This window comes from Aquarana catesbeiana, linkage group LG04 (genome assembly GCF_042186555.1).
Source record: "Aquarana catesbeiana isolate 2022-GZ linkage group LG04, ASM4218655v1, whole genome shotgun sequence".
NCBI classification, from domain to species: Eukaryota; Metazoa; Chordata; class Amphibia; order Anura; family Ranidae; genus Aquarana; species Aquarana catesbeiana.
The window spans coordinates 456,148,052-456,164,911 of NC_133327.1; the positions used below are offsets into that span (position 1 = coordinate 456,148,052).

The following is a 16,860-nucleotide window of genomic DNA, read 5'->3' on the forward strand; positions in this document are numbered from 1 at the left end:
GCTCTCAATCTTTTGCTGGCTGGAATTCGGCCAGCAAAAGTCCGATGGAGCGTACACACAGTCGCATTTTCCGACCAAAAGCTCTCATCGGTCTTTTGCTGGCCAAATTTCCAATCGTGTGTATGCGGCATAATTAGTTTTAGGCCCCATTCCTATCTGTTCAAATTACATGCGTTGCACAAGAAGACTGACATTCCTTTCTTTGGGGCCTGTTCACACTCGTGCGTTGAGCTGCCACACATTGTGCAGGATTTTTTTTCGGTGCATTGCATTTGTGGCTCCATAAACTTCAATGCAACATGCATTTTCATATGTTCTAGCACATGGCAACAAGCTCCCACCTCTAGCAACCTCTACTTAATTTTACTTTTTTTTGGACAAACAAAAAATGCAGAACACATAAAAACACACTAAAACATGAATCAACATGCATCAAAATGCACAAAAAAAGGAAAATGCAGACACAAAAAGTGTGAACCTAGTCTAAGCCCTCATTCAATCGACGGCAGCTTTGAAATCATGCAACTTCATCTGAAATCACACGATTTAAAAGCCGCATGTCAGTGTGACTTGGAAGACATCTTTGCGGCTTCATACACAAATGTCTACGCAAGTTGCACCCGAAATTGCAGGAGCTACTTTTTTAAATAGATGCAGCACCGCAAACCTGGCGTCGTAACAGATTTGAACAGTGCGATTGCTGTCAATAGTGTGCGATTTGTCATGAAATTTGAACTGTCAAATGGCAAGACAAGTAGCTCCAATGTGAAGCTAAATGATTAGTCTTCCATTACACTTCTGTTTAACTTTGAAATAACATAATGCAAGTTGAATTTCATTGTACTAAGGTTTGCATAAATGTGTTGACCTAAAACCTTTCTTGTTCATTTTTGTTAGTCTGTTTTTATTCGCTGTACTGCAGGATAAAAATGCTTTGGTATAAAAAATATTCTGAAAATACCTTTATTCTATCCATGCAAGCTTCCATCTTGAGTTGCTCTACCGCATTTCGTGCTTGAGAGATGCTAGTTGTGCTGTTGTTAGACACAATGTCCTTCATTGTACGACTCTAATTGCAAAAAATAAATAAAAAAATTACAAGGATTAAAAACAAACTGTAACATAGCAGAATGGTTGGCATTTAGATGTAGGAGTTCTTTTTGCCTGTTTACCATTACATTGTGAAGCACACAAAGAAAAAATGATCTGCTTTACATTGCTAGTGTAACATTAAGATAAGATCAAGTAGGGTTTGTGCAGACACAAATCAGCACAATGCAGTTTTCACAGGATTGCAAACATTAGACTCTGAATGTTATCGCACTTGCTTATATTAGTGTCTGATGTTCACATAGTAAAGGTAAATGTCATCAGCAACAGCCAATGTATTTGTTGAGACCTGAGGATTAATGGGGAGAGAGGATATTGTAATGTTGTTAGTACCTGAAACTGATACCTTGCTGTTAGCTATTACAGCCTGTGCACTTACCAATGATATAGTGGAGTGATACACAATCTAGTGATAAACAATAATACTGGCTGCAATGTTTCCTGTATTAATTTTGCTTAACAAGGTAGGTAAATCGTTGTTGCACCATTCTTGTATCCTTTTAGGTTCCTGCTATGAACCATGCAAAAATGTCTCTCCTTAAACACCCAGTAATATTTACAAATGGTAACTTCTTCAGTTAAAGTGGTTATAAAGTCGAATTTTTTTTGGCTTTAAAAATAACAAATATGTTATACTTACCTGTGCTGTTCATTGGATTTGCACAGGGTAGCCTGAATCCTCCTCTTCTCAGGTCCCTCTTGGGTGCTCCTGGTCCCTCCCTCCTGTTCAGTGCCCTCACAGCAAGCAGCTTGCTATGGGGGCACCCGAGCCGAGTTACAGCTTTGTGTGTCCATTCAGACACAGAGCTGCGTCCCAACCCTGCACCCTTTCTCACCTGATTGGCTGATTGATTTTGATTGACAGTAGCGGGAGCCAATGGTGAAGCACTACTGTTACAGCTAATTAGGAGGGGAGTCCCGGGCAGCTGAGACACTTGTGCAACATCGCTGGATAGAGGAGGGCTGAGGGGGGCTGCTGCACACAGAAGGCCTTTTATCTTAATGCATAGAATGCATTAAGATAAAAAAACTTCTACCTTTACAATCACTTTAATTTGATGTCTCCTACCCCCCCCCCCTTTAGGAGACCCCCGCTTCCTTCATAGGTGACCCCCGCTTCCCTCCAGCCTTTAGAAATAGTAATACATTCTGTATATGGAAATTATACAACCTCACTACCCTGAAATCCCTATCCATAAATAACACATTTCGCCCTTTTTCAGATTTATGCGAACTATATAATCTCTTCATTTCAGAATGACCCCACTAATATTCTACCACAAAATACTTCTCCCTAACATTACACACTCCTTATTCTCAATTTGAACAAATCTGCATTTCCTCACCAAGAGATAAGGGCTTGATCTCTCGTATTTATCACTGTTTAAATGAGTTTTCTCTTTCAGAAACCTACTGATCCAAAACCCACTGAAATGTACTCACTCAATTTCGGTGAGAGAAACAGCCATCAAAATACACACCAGATGGTACCTAACTCCCTCTAAAATAAACTAATTTTATCCATTGGTATCCCAAACTTCTTTCAGGGGATGCACTGATCAAAATTTTGAATCTCATATAGTTACTAGCAGCTGCTAAGATCGAACATATCATAGGCAAAAACATTTCCCTTACTCCTAAGATGTGTTTATTGTTTGCACCTATACCAAATATACCCATACAGCATATCAGATTAATTCACGCACTGTTCAACTCAATCCACTGGATGATAGAATTTAACTGGCATTATACAACCTCCCGACGGACTAAAGCTGGCTGGTAATCCGTTCGTGTGTGGGCTTCTCCGGACTTTCAGCAGACTTTTTCAGCCTCAAATCCGACGGACTTTAGATTTGAAACATGCTTCAAATCTTTACGTCGTAACTACGACGGACCCGAAATCCGCTCGTCTGTGTGCTAGTCCGACGGACAAAAACCCATGCTAGGGCAGCTATTGGCTACTGGCTATGAACTTCCTTATTTTAGTCCGGTGTACGTCATCACGTACGAATCCGTCGGACTTTTGTGTGGTCGTGTGTAGGCAAGTCCGTTCGTTAGAAAGTCTGCTGCAAGTCCGCCGAAAGTCCGCCGGAAGTCTGTCGGACAGGCTGTCGGACTTTTGTAGACGAAAAGTCCGACCGTGTGTACGCGGCATCAAGTGTATCCACCACACTCTCTTTGACACCATGCACATTTTTTTTTTTAAATGGTCCCCTTGGAATATTCCACAACCCTGAATATCACCTAATGTAGTCTGATTATTATTATCAGCCTAGAACAAAACAGTGTTGTAACTAACATAACCTTATGGCAAAAACGAATTCTTAGATAAAACACTATTGTTCTTACATTGTATTGCTAATTTCTTTTTGATATATACCATTTACCTCATATTAAGCATATACGTGATATCTACTGGATGTATCTATGTTTCTGTTATATATTTGTACCAACTATGACCTTTTGCAACAATAAAAATCATTTGTAAACACAATCACTTTAACTTACTGTTAAAAGTGTCAAACCTCTCATAACCACCCTCTTTTGCAAATACTTTTTTTGGTCACAATTTCATACAAGGAGTGAGGGAGAAATTTAGAACTGGCAACTTTTTTGCTGACTTTTAAATGTTCCCTGACCATGGAAAAAAAAAATTCTCCAACTCCAATTACAGAAATGGTACAGAAACAGTTTTTTTTCACTCTAAAATGAGGCAGTAACAAATACAAGTGAAAAAAGGACAACCGTACCAAGAGAAAGGGTACAGTCCGAAGTACCACAATAAATGAACCACAGGGATGTAGTACACAAATAAATAGATAACACACCTAAATATAAAAATTTACAAGAGTTTATTAAACATAGTAGAAAAACAAATAATTAATTAATTAAATAATCCTCCACCTTCTACCATCTAAAAAAGATAACGTCTACACCAAATAAACGTCTAGACACCATTCATGCATCCACACATTGAAGCACAATGTCATCAACCATAGGGATGCTTGGAAGTGTGGATGCATGAATGATGTCTAGACGTTTATTTGGTGTAGACAACGTTGTCTTTTTTAGATGGTGGAAGGTGGGTGATCATTTTAATTAATTATTATTTGTTTTTCTACTATGTTCAATAAATTCTTGTAATTTTTTTATATTTAGGTGTGCTAACTATTTATTTGTGTACTAAATCCCTGCGGCTCATTTATTGTGGTACTTCGAACTGTACCCTTTCTCTTGGTACGGTTGTCTTTTTTCATATGTCTCTACTGCCACAGAGCCCCACTTTCATTTTAGTAAGTGGGTGGATGAGTAACTAGTGGTACTACCACGTGCCCGTTACATTAAGGTTCCCGGTATTTTAGTATTTTTTGGAGTAACAAATACAATCCTATGCAATCCAAATGCAAATAGCACCTCCTTGTAAATGGGATAATGAGGGAATAACACACACCTGGCCATGGAACAGCTGAGCAGCCATTTGTCCCATTACTTTTGGTCCCTTAAAAAGTGGGAGGCACATATACAAACTGTTGTAATTCCTATACCGTTCACCTGATTTGGATGTAAATACCCTCAAATTAAAGCTGAAAGTCTGCAGTTAAAGCAAATCTTGTTTGTTTCATTTCAAATCCATTGTGGTGGTGTATAGAGCCAAAAAGATTAGAATTGTGTCGATGTCCCAATATTTATGGACCTGACAGAAACTACAGACCAGTCAGCCTAACATCAACAGTATGTAAAGTATTTGATGGAATGGTGAGGGACCGTACCCATGAATTTTCCAGTGAAAATTGTATCATTAGTAGTAACCAACATGGATTTATAAAGGACTGATTTTGCCAGATAAACTTTTAACATTCTATGAGAAAGTGAGCAGTCATTTGGATAGTGGAAGGCCCGATGTCCTTGAACTAGAAGGAGTCCAGAAAAGGGCAACAAAAATAAGTGGGCTGGGGGATCTCAATTATGAGGAAACATAACATAACTACAAAAATTAAACTTGCTCTCCCTGTAGAAGAGATGTTTCAGAAGGAATATAAAGGCGAAACGGTTCAATTTTAAACTGCATAAGGGGATCTTTTACAGTTGGAGTGGTAAAGATTAGGGATGAGCTTTAACATTGGCTGTTCGCCCATTCGCCGAATAGCGAACAAATTAGGGTGTTTGCGGCAAATTCGAAAGCCGCGGAACACCCTTTAAAAGTCTATGGGAGAAATCAAAAGTGATAATTTTAAAGGCTTATATGCATGGTATTATCATAAAAAATGTTTGGGGACCTGGGTCCTGTCCCAGGGGACATGTATCAATGCAAAAAAAAGTTTTAAAAACGGACGTTTTTTCGGGAGCAGTGATTTTAATAATGCTTAAAGTGAAAGAATGAAAGTGAAATATTCCTTTAAATTTCGTACCTGGGGGGTGTCTACAGTATGCCTGTAAAGTGGCGCATGTTTCCCGTGTTTAGAACAGTCCGAGAGCAAAATGACATTTCTAAAGGAAAAAAAATCATTTAAAAGTACTCGCAGCTATAATGAATTGTCGATCCCGGCAAAACACATAAAAGTTCATTGATAAAAACGGCATGGGATTCCCCCACAGTCCATTACCAGGCCCTTTGGGTCTGGTATGAATATTAAGGGGAACCCCGAACCAAAATGTAAAAAAAAAATGCGTGGGGGTCCCCCCAAATTCCATACCAGGCCCTTCAGATCTGGTATGGATTTTAAGGGGAACCCTGCGCCAAAATAAAAAAAATGGCATGGGGTCCCCCCAAAAATCCATACCAGACCCTTATCTGAGCACGCAACCTGGCAGGCTGCAGGAAAAGAGGGGGAGATGAGAGAGCGCCCCCCCCTCCTTGACCGTACCAGGCCACATGCCCTCAACATGGGGAGGCTGTCCCCATGTTGATGGGGACAAGGGCCTCATCCCCACAACCCTTGCCCGGTGGTTGTGGGGGTCTGCGGGCGGGGGGCTCATTGGAATCTGGAAGCCCCCTTTAACAAGGGGACCCCCAGATCCCAGCCCCCCCGTGTGAATTGGTAATGGGGTACAAGTACCCCTACCATTTCACAAAAAAAAAGTGTCAAAAATGTTAAAAAAGACAATAGCCAGTTTTTGACAATTCCTTTATTAATGTCTTCTTCTTTCCCCGCTTCTTCTGGTCTTCCTTCGGTTTTCTTCTTCTTCCTCCATCTTTTTCTTCCCCCACTTCTTCCTCTGCTTCTTCCACTGTTCTTCTCCTCCGGCATCTTCCTCTGGTCTTCTCCTCCAGCATCTTCCTCCGGCTTCTTCTTCCCTGCTTCCTCCTCCGGACGATCCGCCTCAATGGGGGGTTCCCGCTGTGTGACGCTTCTGTTCTCGTGACAGCTCTAATATAACTGAGGGTGGGGCCACCCGGTGACCCCGCCCCCTATGACACACGGGACTTCCCTATGGCTTCCCCCTCTGACACCACGGGGGAAGCCATAGGGAAGTCCCCGTGCGTCAGAGGGGGCGGGGTCACCGGCGGCGGGGTCATCAGGTGGCCCCGCCCTCAGTTATATAAGAGCTGTCACAAGAACAGAAGCATCACACAATGGGAACCCCCCATTGAGGCGGATCGTCCGTAGGACAAAGCGGGGAAGAAGAAGCCGTTGAAAGATGCCGGAGGAGAAGACCGGAGGAAGATGCCGGAGGAGAAGACTGGAGGAAGAAGCAGACGAAGATAGAGGAAGAAGCGGGGAAAGAACAAGATGGAGGAAGAAGAAGAAAACCGAAGGAAGACCAGAAGAAGCGGGGAAAGAAGACATTAACAAAGGAATTGTCAAAAACCTGGCTATTGTCTTTTTTAACATTTTTAAAACTTTTTTTGTGAAATGGCAGGGGTACTTGTACCCCATTACCAATTCACACAGGGGTGGCCGGGATCTGGGGGTCCCCTTGTTAAAGGGGGCTTCCAGATTCCGATAAGCCCCCCGCCCACAGACCCCCACAACCACCAGGCAAGGGTTGTGGGGATGAGGCCCTTGTCCCCATCAACATGGGGACATCCTCCCCATGTTGAGGGCATGTGGCCTGTGGCTCTCTCGCCCCCCTTCTTTTCCTGTGGCTTACCAGGTTGTGTGCTCGGATAAGGGTCTGGTATGGATTTTTGGGGGGCGGGACCCACACCATTTTCTTTTTTAATTTTGGCGCGGGGTTCCCCTTAATATCCATACCAGACCTGAAGGGCCTGGTATGGAATTTGGGGGGACCTCCATTTTTTTAAAAAATTTTGGTTCGGGGTTCCCCTTAATATTCATACCAGACCCAAAGAGCCTGGTAATCGACTGTGGGGGAATCCCATGCCGTTTTTATCAATGAACTTTTATGTGTATTGCTGGGACCGACAATTCATTATAGCCGTGAGCACTTTTAAATGATTTTTTTTCCTTTAGAAATGTCACTTTGCTCTCGGACTGTTCTAAACACGGGAAACATGTGCCACTTTACAGGCATACTATAGACACCTCCCAGGTATGAAATTTAAAGGAATATTTCACTTTTATTGTTTCACTTTAAGCATTATTAAAATCACGGCTCCTGAAAAAACAGCCATTTTTAAAACTTTTTTTTGCATTGATACATGTCCCCTGGGGCAGGACCCAGGTCCCCAAACACTTTTTTATGACAATAACTTGCATACAAGCCTTTAAAATTAGCACTTTTGATTATTCATGTTCGTGTCCCATAGACGTTAACGGTGTTCACGTGTTCGAACTAATTTTTTGCCTGTTCGCATGTTCTGCTGCGAACCGAACCGGGGGGTGTTCGGCTCATCCCTAGTAAAGATGTTGAACTCTCTTCCACACTTCATGGTATCAGCAAAGAATATACATACATTCAAAAAACTATTACATTTGTTTCTCAGTGAACACAATATGCAAGAATATAAAAATTTTGTCAAAACACACATATTGGTTGACTTGAGTTGGATGGACCTCTGTCTTTATTAAACCTTACCTACTGTGATGCACAGCAAAGAGCTTGAACAGGAGCCTGGTGTTTATTCAGCAGCATGACTCTTCTGACCTGACTTCTGGTACCATGTGATGCTTTAACACAAAGTATAGGCAGACAGCAAAGAGCTTGAAAAGGAGCCTGTTTTTTTCTTCAGTAACATCCATCTTACAACTACCACAGCTCCCCGCCCCCAGATTACATGACTAAAGCTGTTAACTGTTTCCTAACATGCATAAGGAACTAGGCATAACAATTGAACTTGAAATATAACATAAAGCATATACATCATTACATCTTTCCTCTCAAGTATGAAACATTTAATATGAGACAAAGTCCCTCCATATTTTTGGTTTAATAGCTCGACCATAGCGAGAGAAAGTAACCGCTGGCTTATCATCCGTAGCACTGGTGTCCAATTGAGAGTCACTCCCAGCATTATCATATGTTGATACATTTATGCTGTCCTCGGTATGCTCAGTAGACTCAATATCAGTGTTTAGGACTTCTGTGCCATCAGGTGCTTCTTCATTATCTCCATTGTCATTCAGTTCCTCTAATGATGTGTCTGGACGAAGATGATGCCTGTTTTGTCTCAGTTTCTGTCCCCACTTGGTCTCGATTATATAAGATTTTGGTGAATTTGCTTCTTTGATAATTCAAGCAGGTTCCCATGTATTCCCAGTGACTGTGTCACACAGCTTGCCCAGCAGAGAGTGGACAAAGGGATTTTGTAGATTTATTAAAATACAGTTTTTGCTTTTTCGTGTTTATGATCCTCTGAGCTGTTACTTGATCCTGTGTAATAGACTGAGGCTACAATTGCTGTGGTGCAATAGGCACTGTGGTCCTCAGTGTTCTACCCATTAGCAGCTGTGCAGATGAGCATAAACCTTCAATAGGTGTTGCACGATAGTTTAACAGTCTTAGGTACACATCCTGCCCTGATGATAGCGCTTTCAGTATAATGGATTTGGCTATGTCAACATACTTCTCTTCTAGACCATTGGCCTGTGGGAAATAGGGGCTGGTGGGTTTGTGCCTAATTCCCCATTCACGCAGGAAGCACTGGAACTCAGAACACGAGAATTATGTGCTATTATTCACACACTTCATGTCTTGAAAGTATTGTTTTGAAGGCCCATATGACCGTTGATGCTTTTAAATTTCTCAGCTGCACTAGCTCAGAGTATTTGCTGTAGTAATCTACAACTATCAGATAATGGTTGTCCTCAAAGTGAAAAATATCTTCAGCCAGTCTCTGCCATGCCGGCGAGGGAGCATTCCACAGTGTAAGAGGTTCTTTTGCATTGTGTTTTTGAAATGTTTGGCAGGTTTCACATTTCTTCACACGTGTCTCTATATCAAAGTCCAAATTAGACCAGTAAACCAACACCCGCACTCTGCGCTTACACAGAGTGATGCCCAAATGTTCCTGATTGATTTATTCCAGTACTGTTTTGTTTTTGTTTTTTTTGGAATATGGTTTTATATGCATGATTGTTTCTTAATGAACTTATAGGTTGTCACTGAGTATTCTACTTTCCTACATATCTAAGTATTCACCGTTATTATATTTCCTTTGGATGTTTCACTAAATAATTACCTCTCACTTCACAAGTTTACACTGTAAGTCTTATCACTCCTCCATAGAGATCATCGTTACTTGATTAGTAACAGGTGTCTCACTACTCATTAGCGCCACACTCTTTATTTTTATTTCACACTTGCAACGGTCAAATTGCTGTGTCGGCTGCTTCATCTCCCTTTAGGAGTTGGCGCAATTTCTACATCTTTCTTGTATACGTTTCTTCTTTGACAGTATTATTGCAGCCTCTCCACATACTTTGATAACCCATCCAATATGGATGTGTTTGACTATCGGACTAGTCGTACTTTTAATACCGAAGGAGTTTTCACAGCTCTTAACACAGACTCAGAGATAGGCGGCCTTTTTCTCAGGCTAAAAAACCTGATGGTCTCTGAGTTACACCTGGAATGGGACATTGCCTTCCTAGAGCAGTATACCAAGGAACGCATGGTCCCAAGAGGCCTAAGGTGGACAATCCACCCACAACAAGGGGACCTTGATATTGAGTCTTGGTACCACTATTTTAATGAAGCAGGAATATCCTTATTGGGGTTCCTTATAGATAGAAAACGCACGAGAAGAACCATCATAGATAAAGAAATTAAGGAAATTAGAGATAAACTCCTCCCACACAAATCCACTATAGAGTATACCAACCTCTCTACCAATCTCAAAAACCATCTAGAAAAGGAAGAACGCGAACAAAAAATTAAAAAACAGAAGAAATATAGCAGAGACCTCAGTGACTACAAAAATGGTAATGTCTTTAGCTGGCAAACTACCAGCCAAGCTAAGGATCCATCTGTTAGTACAAGCCACCCGATGGAGACGGAAGGTTTGGAGGATTCCAGGGTTGCACACATCCCCCCAGTACCTCCACCTACCCCCACTGGTAACAATAGACGTCCCTCCTATCCCCCCCCTGTTCCTACAACCCAATACAATGGTCCCCCCTCCAACTCTGGAAATAGAGGACGTAACAACAGGGGAAAGGGTAGGGGCAATAGAGATCGTTCTGTCCACTATGAGGAATATAGACAGGACTATTCCCCCCGAAGACGGAATAGGAGTCAGAATGAATACCAGTATTACCAACCATACCCGCAAAGAACCCCCATCAACACAAGAAACAGATTTTCACCACTTAGAGATGAACGACCTAATGATTATCGAAATTCCCAGTATCGTTATGACTATGGGGACAGAGACTACTCCGATAGGTCACCTTTCAACTACAACCAGGCTAAACCAAAACCCATGTATCCGGGGGGTTTTCACAGAGAACAGGAATACCCCACACGAAATCCAGAACAAAACGTGGCAGCCGAGGGGGGAGGCGTACCAACAAAAGAGAAAAAGGGTCTAAAGGACAACGGTATCTTCAATCTAAGTAAAGCTGATTTCTCCCCAGCGGAGCTTAACGTTTTGAACAAAGGATTGAAATTTGCCCCCCCAAAAACATTAAGCAAATTCTCCACATTTATAGATGTGCAGAAGTTTGTGCGCAAACTCAATGTGCAAAGATATATTGCGTCTAATCCAAGTAGGCCCACACACCTCCTTACCAATTCCCATTCAGTTCACTCGGGGTTAGCTAACCCATCTCTATTCAACCCCCCAGCACCTATAGCTCCGTCCATTAAAGTGTTTCGCGACCTAGTATTGGAGGACCTGGATGGACTTCCAAAGAAAAAATACTACACTGATCCCAACATTAAAATGGGTTTAAGGTCTCTCTGCGAACGTAAAGACCTTGTCATCCGCCCGGCAGATAAGGGCGGAGGAATTGTCGTTCTCGACAGTAAAGACTATCAAGCAGAGATGACGAGAATCTTAAGTGATACAGAAACCTATTTGCCTCTCGGATCTAACCCCACCACAGACTTCAAAAGAAGATTAGTTGATCTGATTGATACTGGCTTCCAGCTAGGCATACTAGACAAAAAAGAAAAAAACTTTCTGGTTCCGGTAGCTCCACGCATCCCTATAATGTATTACCTGCCCAAGGTACACAAAAACATCACTCAACCTCCTGGCCGTCCAATTATCAGTGGAATCAACTCCGTAACCTCCCGCATAGGGAAATACATTGATCATTACTTGCAACCCATAGTAAAAACGATACCATCTTTTTTGAAAGATACCCGAGACACCATCAACAAATTACAACAGGTTACTTACAGCAACGATCTTGTATTAGTAACTGCAGACGTTACTTCCTTATACACTATTATTCCCCATGAACTAGGCCTAGGAGCGGTCGAACTTTTCCTGTCAAGAGATAAAAACATCCCTATGACCCAAAAGAGGTTTATTATGGATTTGCTACATTTTGCTACCAAGTCGAATTACTTCTGGTACGATAACCACTATTACCTACAGACAAAGGGGGTAGCCATGGGGGCAAAATTTGCCCCCAGCCTGGCTAATATTTTCATGGCCAAGTGGGAGGAGGATGTCGTCGGGGCCCTGAAACCCCCACAGCTGGCCCTGTGGGCCAGGTACATCAACGACATCCTCCTCCTATGGAGAGGTTCCATGGGATCCCTTAACCACTTTATGTCAACTTTAAATGAGAACGATGTGGGTATCCACTTGTCATATGAAGCCAGTTTTTCTGTAATACATTTTCTAGATCTAGAAATCACAGCTGCCAACGGTCAATTGGAGACGAAAACCTTTTTTAAGGCCACTGACCGTAACGGGTACATCCCGACTGACAGCTGTCACCATACAGCATGGCTGAAATCAGTCCCCCGAAGTCAACTGATGAGAATCAGACGCAATTGTTCCCTCTTGCCGGACTATTACAGACAGGCGGAGACCATTAAATCTAGATTCCAAGAAAAGGGCTATGATGGAGGACAAATCGACCAGGAGATACAAAAAATAGCCCACATTGATCGTTCATCATTATTAGTGGAACAACCTAAAAGATCTTTGGATGCTAAACATAGATGGGCCTTCCTCACCAACTATTCCATCCAACACAAACAGATAAAGAGTATCATCTCTAGGCATTGGAAAATATTAAAAAATGATCGAATATTGGGCCCATTACTCCCTGATCAGGCTGGAGTGATCTATAAAGGTGCACCATCAATAGGTGGCAGAATTGCACCAGGGGTAGTGGACCCTCCGAAGGCGCCATCTTTTTTCCATGACCTCAAAGGTTTCTACCCCTGCAAGAAATGCACAGTATGCAAACTTAATGTTTGCAAATCCCGTAAAATCGAAACCTTTATGTCATCCACAACTGGGAGGGAATTCAAGATGAAACAATTTGCGACATGCACTACGAAGTTTATAGTTTATCTTATTACTTGCCCTTGTGGTAAGCAATACATAGGACGAACTATACGCAATTTCTCTATACGAGTGAACGAACATATCACAGCTATACTAAAAGGACGCACCAACCACAGTGTTCCCAAACACTATTTACACTACCATAATCAAAATCCATCTGGAACGAAGTTTCAAATCATTGACAAATTCGTTCCACATTGGAGGGGGAAACCAAATACAAGGGGGGTCTCCAAACTAGAAACTTTTTGGATATACCTCATGAAATGCTATGTGCCACACGGACTTAACGTTGAGTGGGATATCAACGCTTTCATAAACCAATCTTAGGCGCTGGTATCCCCCTGATGGTGATAGATGTCCGGGGACCACATGATGCCTCCCTGGACCGTTTAGATCCACGAACTTCTTTTTACTTTTGTCACCTTACTCTGAGTAATAGATTTCACCTCATGTAACGTGCCCAAATTTTTCCACAAAGCTCGTATCGAGCACTTACCCTTACACGATTGAATATATATTTTTAGAATATAATAATCTTGTGCAAATTATTTTGTTTTCATATTTTTCAATCTCTGACCTTATTTAACATCACCCTAGCGCAACTGAACTACACACATATTTGTCATTGAGTATATCTTCCGCTTCTTTATATATCACTTTATATGAGTCTCTGCTATATGATCTCTTACATTTTTATATTTTTATATTTTTATGTATTTTTGCAATTTTTGCACTTTTTGAATTCCCTATATCCCTTTGCTGTCACCATCACATGAAAATGTCACATAGTCGCCTGCTCATATTGCCTACCTATACACTGAGAACTCTCAGCGAATATGTGCATAATATGTATTTTATATGTCTATGTATGGGGACAGTTTGGGAGGACTTCCGGGATTAAGACCGCACCATTGTATTTAAATTAGACACTGTTATCATGGATCGCCGCTATGCTTGCGTTCCATGTCTTAGCCTGACAAGCCTCTACTTCCTGCTTCCTTTGATACGGAGACCAAGAGCGACCTATCGTCACTCCTTGAAACACACACCATGTGACCGTCACATGACCACCAGGACGAATGGGATTGACGCTCTGCCGAGTGGGGATCAGAAGTGAAGCTTGGTTTCTGACCATCTCCCTGTAGATGTGATTGGCCACAAAACACCATGTGACTATTTGTCACTGATGACGCTGCCGAACCCGGAAGTCATCCTGTGTAACAGCGCTGATCAGCTGTTACACTTCACTTATGTTTTATTATATAAAGCGCAGTTGTGTGGGGGGCTTATTCATACCCCAGCAGAAGCCTTTGGAGGCGAAACGCGTCGGGTTTCTATGACTACACCCCACCACTACCCACTGCGCTGTTTTTATATTTTTTTATGTCATCTTTTGATATCAATTTTACTTTGAGCCGAGTTTTTACTGCCCCTACTTGTAAAAATTCTTTTGGAGCATACTCCTTAAATAAAGTGCTTTTACGCTTTCTACAAATCAAGGATTTACACTATGTGGAAGTTTTTTCTTTTCTTTGCCTATTTGCACATATGACGGACCTTTGAGGAAACGGTCACCTGGCGACCGAAATCGCATCCTGGGGACCCCGGATCCCAATTCGGTACATCATTTGAGGACTGCTGACAAGATGTTTCACGAGTCTTCTTACAGATCTTCACCCCATACCGCTTGACGGTACAAGCTCGTTTGACTCACCGCCACGGCCTGTGAGTCCACCTGATCTGGTAAGGGCATCCTTTTGCTTTTTCTTTCTCCAGGTTGAAACCACCCACATGAGTCAGGATTCAGCTTGTTTCTAAGGATCCTTCCTGAACAACCTTTAAACACCTTATAGGAAGACGGCTTGCGCCCAGTCGGTTGTGGGACTAAATAGGAGTACCCCATCCACCCATTAAGAGACTTGTAGTTTCCATATATGTTTATCCCCCTTAGGGATTTGGATGTCCTTTCTCTTGATCTCTATCCTAATGAACATTACTTTTGTTGAACAGCATACTCAGTATATTGAGATACCTTGCATCAATATTTGCCTGTTTTGTTTTTGTTTTTTTGGAATATGGTTTTATATGCATGATTGTTTCTTAATGAACTTATAGGTTGTCACTGAGTATTCTACTTTCCTACATATCTAAGTATTCACCATTATTATATTTCCTTTGGATGTTTCACTAAATAATTACCTCTCACTTCACAAGTTTACACTGTAAGTCTTATCAATCCTCCATAGAGATCATCGTTACTTGATTAGTAACAGGTGTCTCACTACTCATTAGCGCCACACTCTTTATTTTTATTTCACACTTGCAACGGTCAAATTGCTGTGTCGGCTGCTTCATCTCCCTTTAGGAGTTGGCGCAATTTCTACATCTTTCTTGTATTCCAGTACTTCTGCCTGTTGTAACTTAGGAATGAGAATACGGTCACCCATAATATCCATATGAATGTATAGCTCATCTTTCAGAGGCCAGAATCCCTATAGTTCAGGACACAGCTGCTTTAGCTTTTCTGGCCAGTCATTGCACATGACACGAGTTAGTTTTTCTAGGACATTATCCTGTTTGGTGTCTTGTCTTATATTTCTCCAGCCGTACATCTGATATTGGAATGTTCACTAGTACTCTATGTACCTGTTCTTCCAACTCAGGTTCATCCCGTGCTTCATGTCCTTCTGGAAACACCCTATACAGGGTTTCCGCCATTGGAATTTCCTTTCCAGGCTTATACTTCACTGTGAGACCATACTGCTGTAATTTCATAACCATCCACTGCAGACGTGGAGGTGTAGAAGCTATCGATTTCTGTAGGATGTACTCCAATGGCTTGTGGTAAGTTTCTACAACTACCTGGCGACCATATATATACTGGTGAAATTTCACACATCCATTCACAATGGCCAGCATCTGTTTCTCAATTTGAGCATAATTTGCTTGCGTTGCGGTCAGTGCTCATGAAGCATATGCCACAGGATGTCCTTGTTTATTCAGTACAGCACCTAATCCAAACTGGGATGCATCCAATTGAAGTACACAGTTTACGTCAAAATATTTCAGTATTGGCCCTGGGTGTTTAGTAAACAGTTTTTTCACTTTGTCGAAAGTCTTTTCCATGTTTGCATCCCAACACCAAACAGCATCCTTCTGTAGCAGTGTACGTAGCGTTGCTATCTGTTGAGCAGGGCCCTGAGAGAATTTGGATAGATAATTGAAAATGCCCAGTGATGTCTCCAGCCCCTGGGGACTTTATGTTAAGAACTGCTGTAATCTTCTTTGGATCAGGCTTCAAGCCCTCTTTGGTTAGTAGGTGTCCAAAATATGTAACTTCTACCCCAATTTGCATTTTGTTTGGATTGAGTGTAAGATTCTTCTCACGACACCGATTGAGCAAAGCAGTAAGGTTTTTGTCATGTTCCATTTGATCCTTTCCATAGACCAGCAAATCATCAACTATTACTTCAACACCCTGTAGACCAACGATCAATTCGTGTGATTTCTTTCGAAATATTTCCTGTGCAGACGCTATGCCGAAAGGTACCCTTGTGAGGCGCTATCAACCCAAAGGGGAGTTGAAAGTGGTCAATTAACTGCTGGCATCATCAAGACGCAATTGCCAGTAACCAGAATGGGCGTCTAGTACACTTAATACTGTTGCTCCTACTAGCTTGTGTGCTATATCCTCTATGGTGGGGAGTTTGTAGTGTTCTCTCATTATGACTTTGTTAAAATCACGTGGGTCAATGCATATTCGAATGGCACCTGTGTTCTTCTCCATCACAACTATAGAACTGACCCATTCCGATGGTTCTGTGACCTTTTTTACTACTCCCAGCTTCTCCATCCTAGTGAGTTCTTGTCTG

General features: G+C 41.8%; 1 protein-coding gene across 4 annotated transcripts in view; it reads right to left on the bottom strand.

Annotated features, from left to right (window-relative positions):
- The window catches only part of GNG4 (G protein subunit gamma 4), a 159,717-nt gene that overhangs the window by 18,080 nt on the left and 124,777 nt on the right, over positions 1-16,860 (bottom strand). For all 4 annotated transcript variants that reach the window (XM_073627503.1, XM_073627502.1, XM_073627505.1 and 1 more), the window contains exon 3: positions 962-1,069. In XM_073627503.1, coding sequence (XP_073483604.1) covers positions 962-1,060 — 99 coding nt within the window. In that variant the 5' untranslated portion in view covers positions 1,061-1,069. The remainder of the gene's footprint in view (positions 1-961; positions 1,070-16,860) is intronic.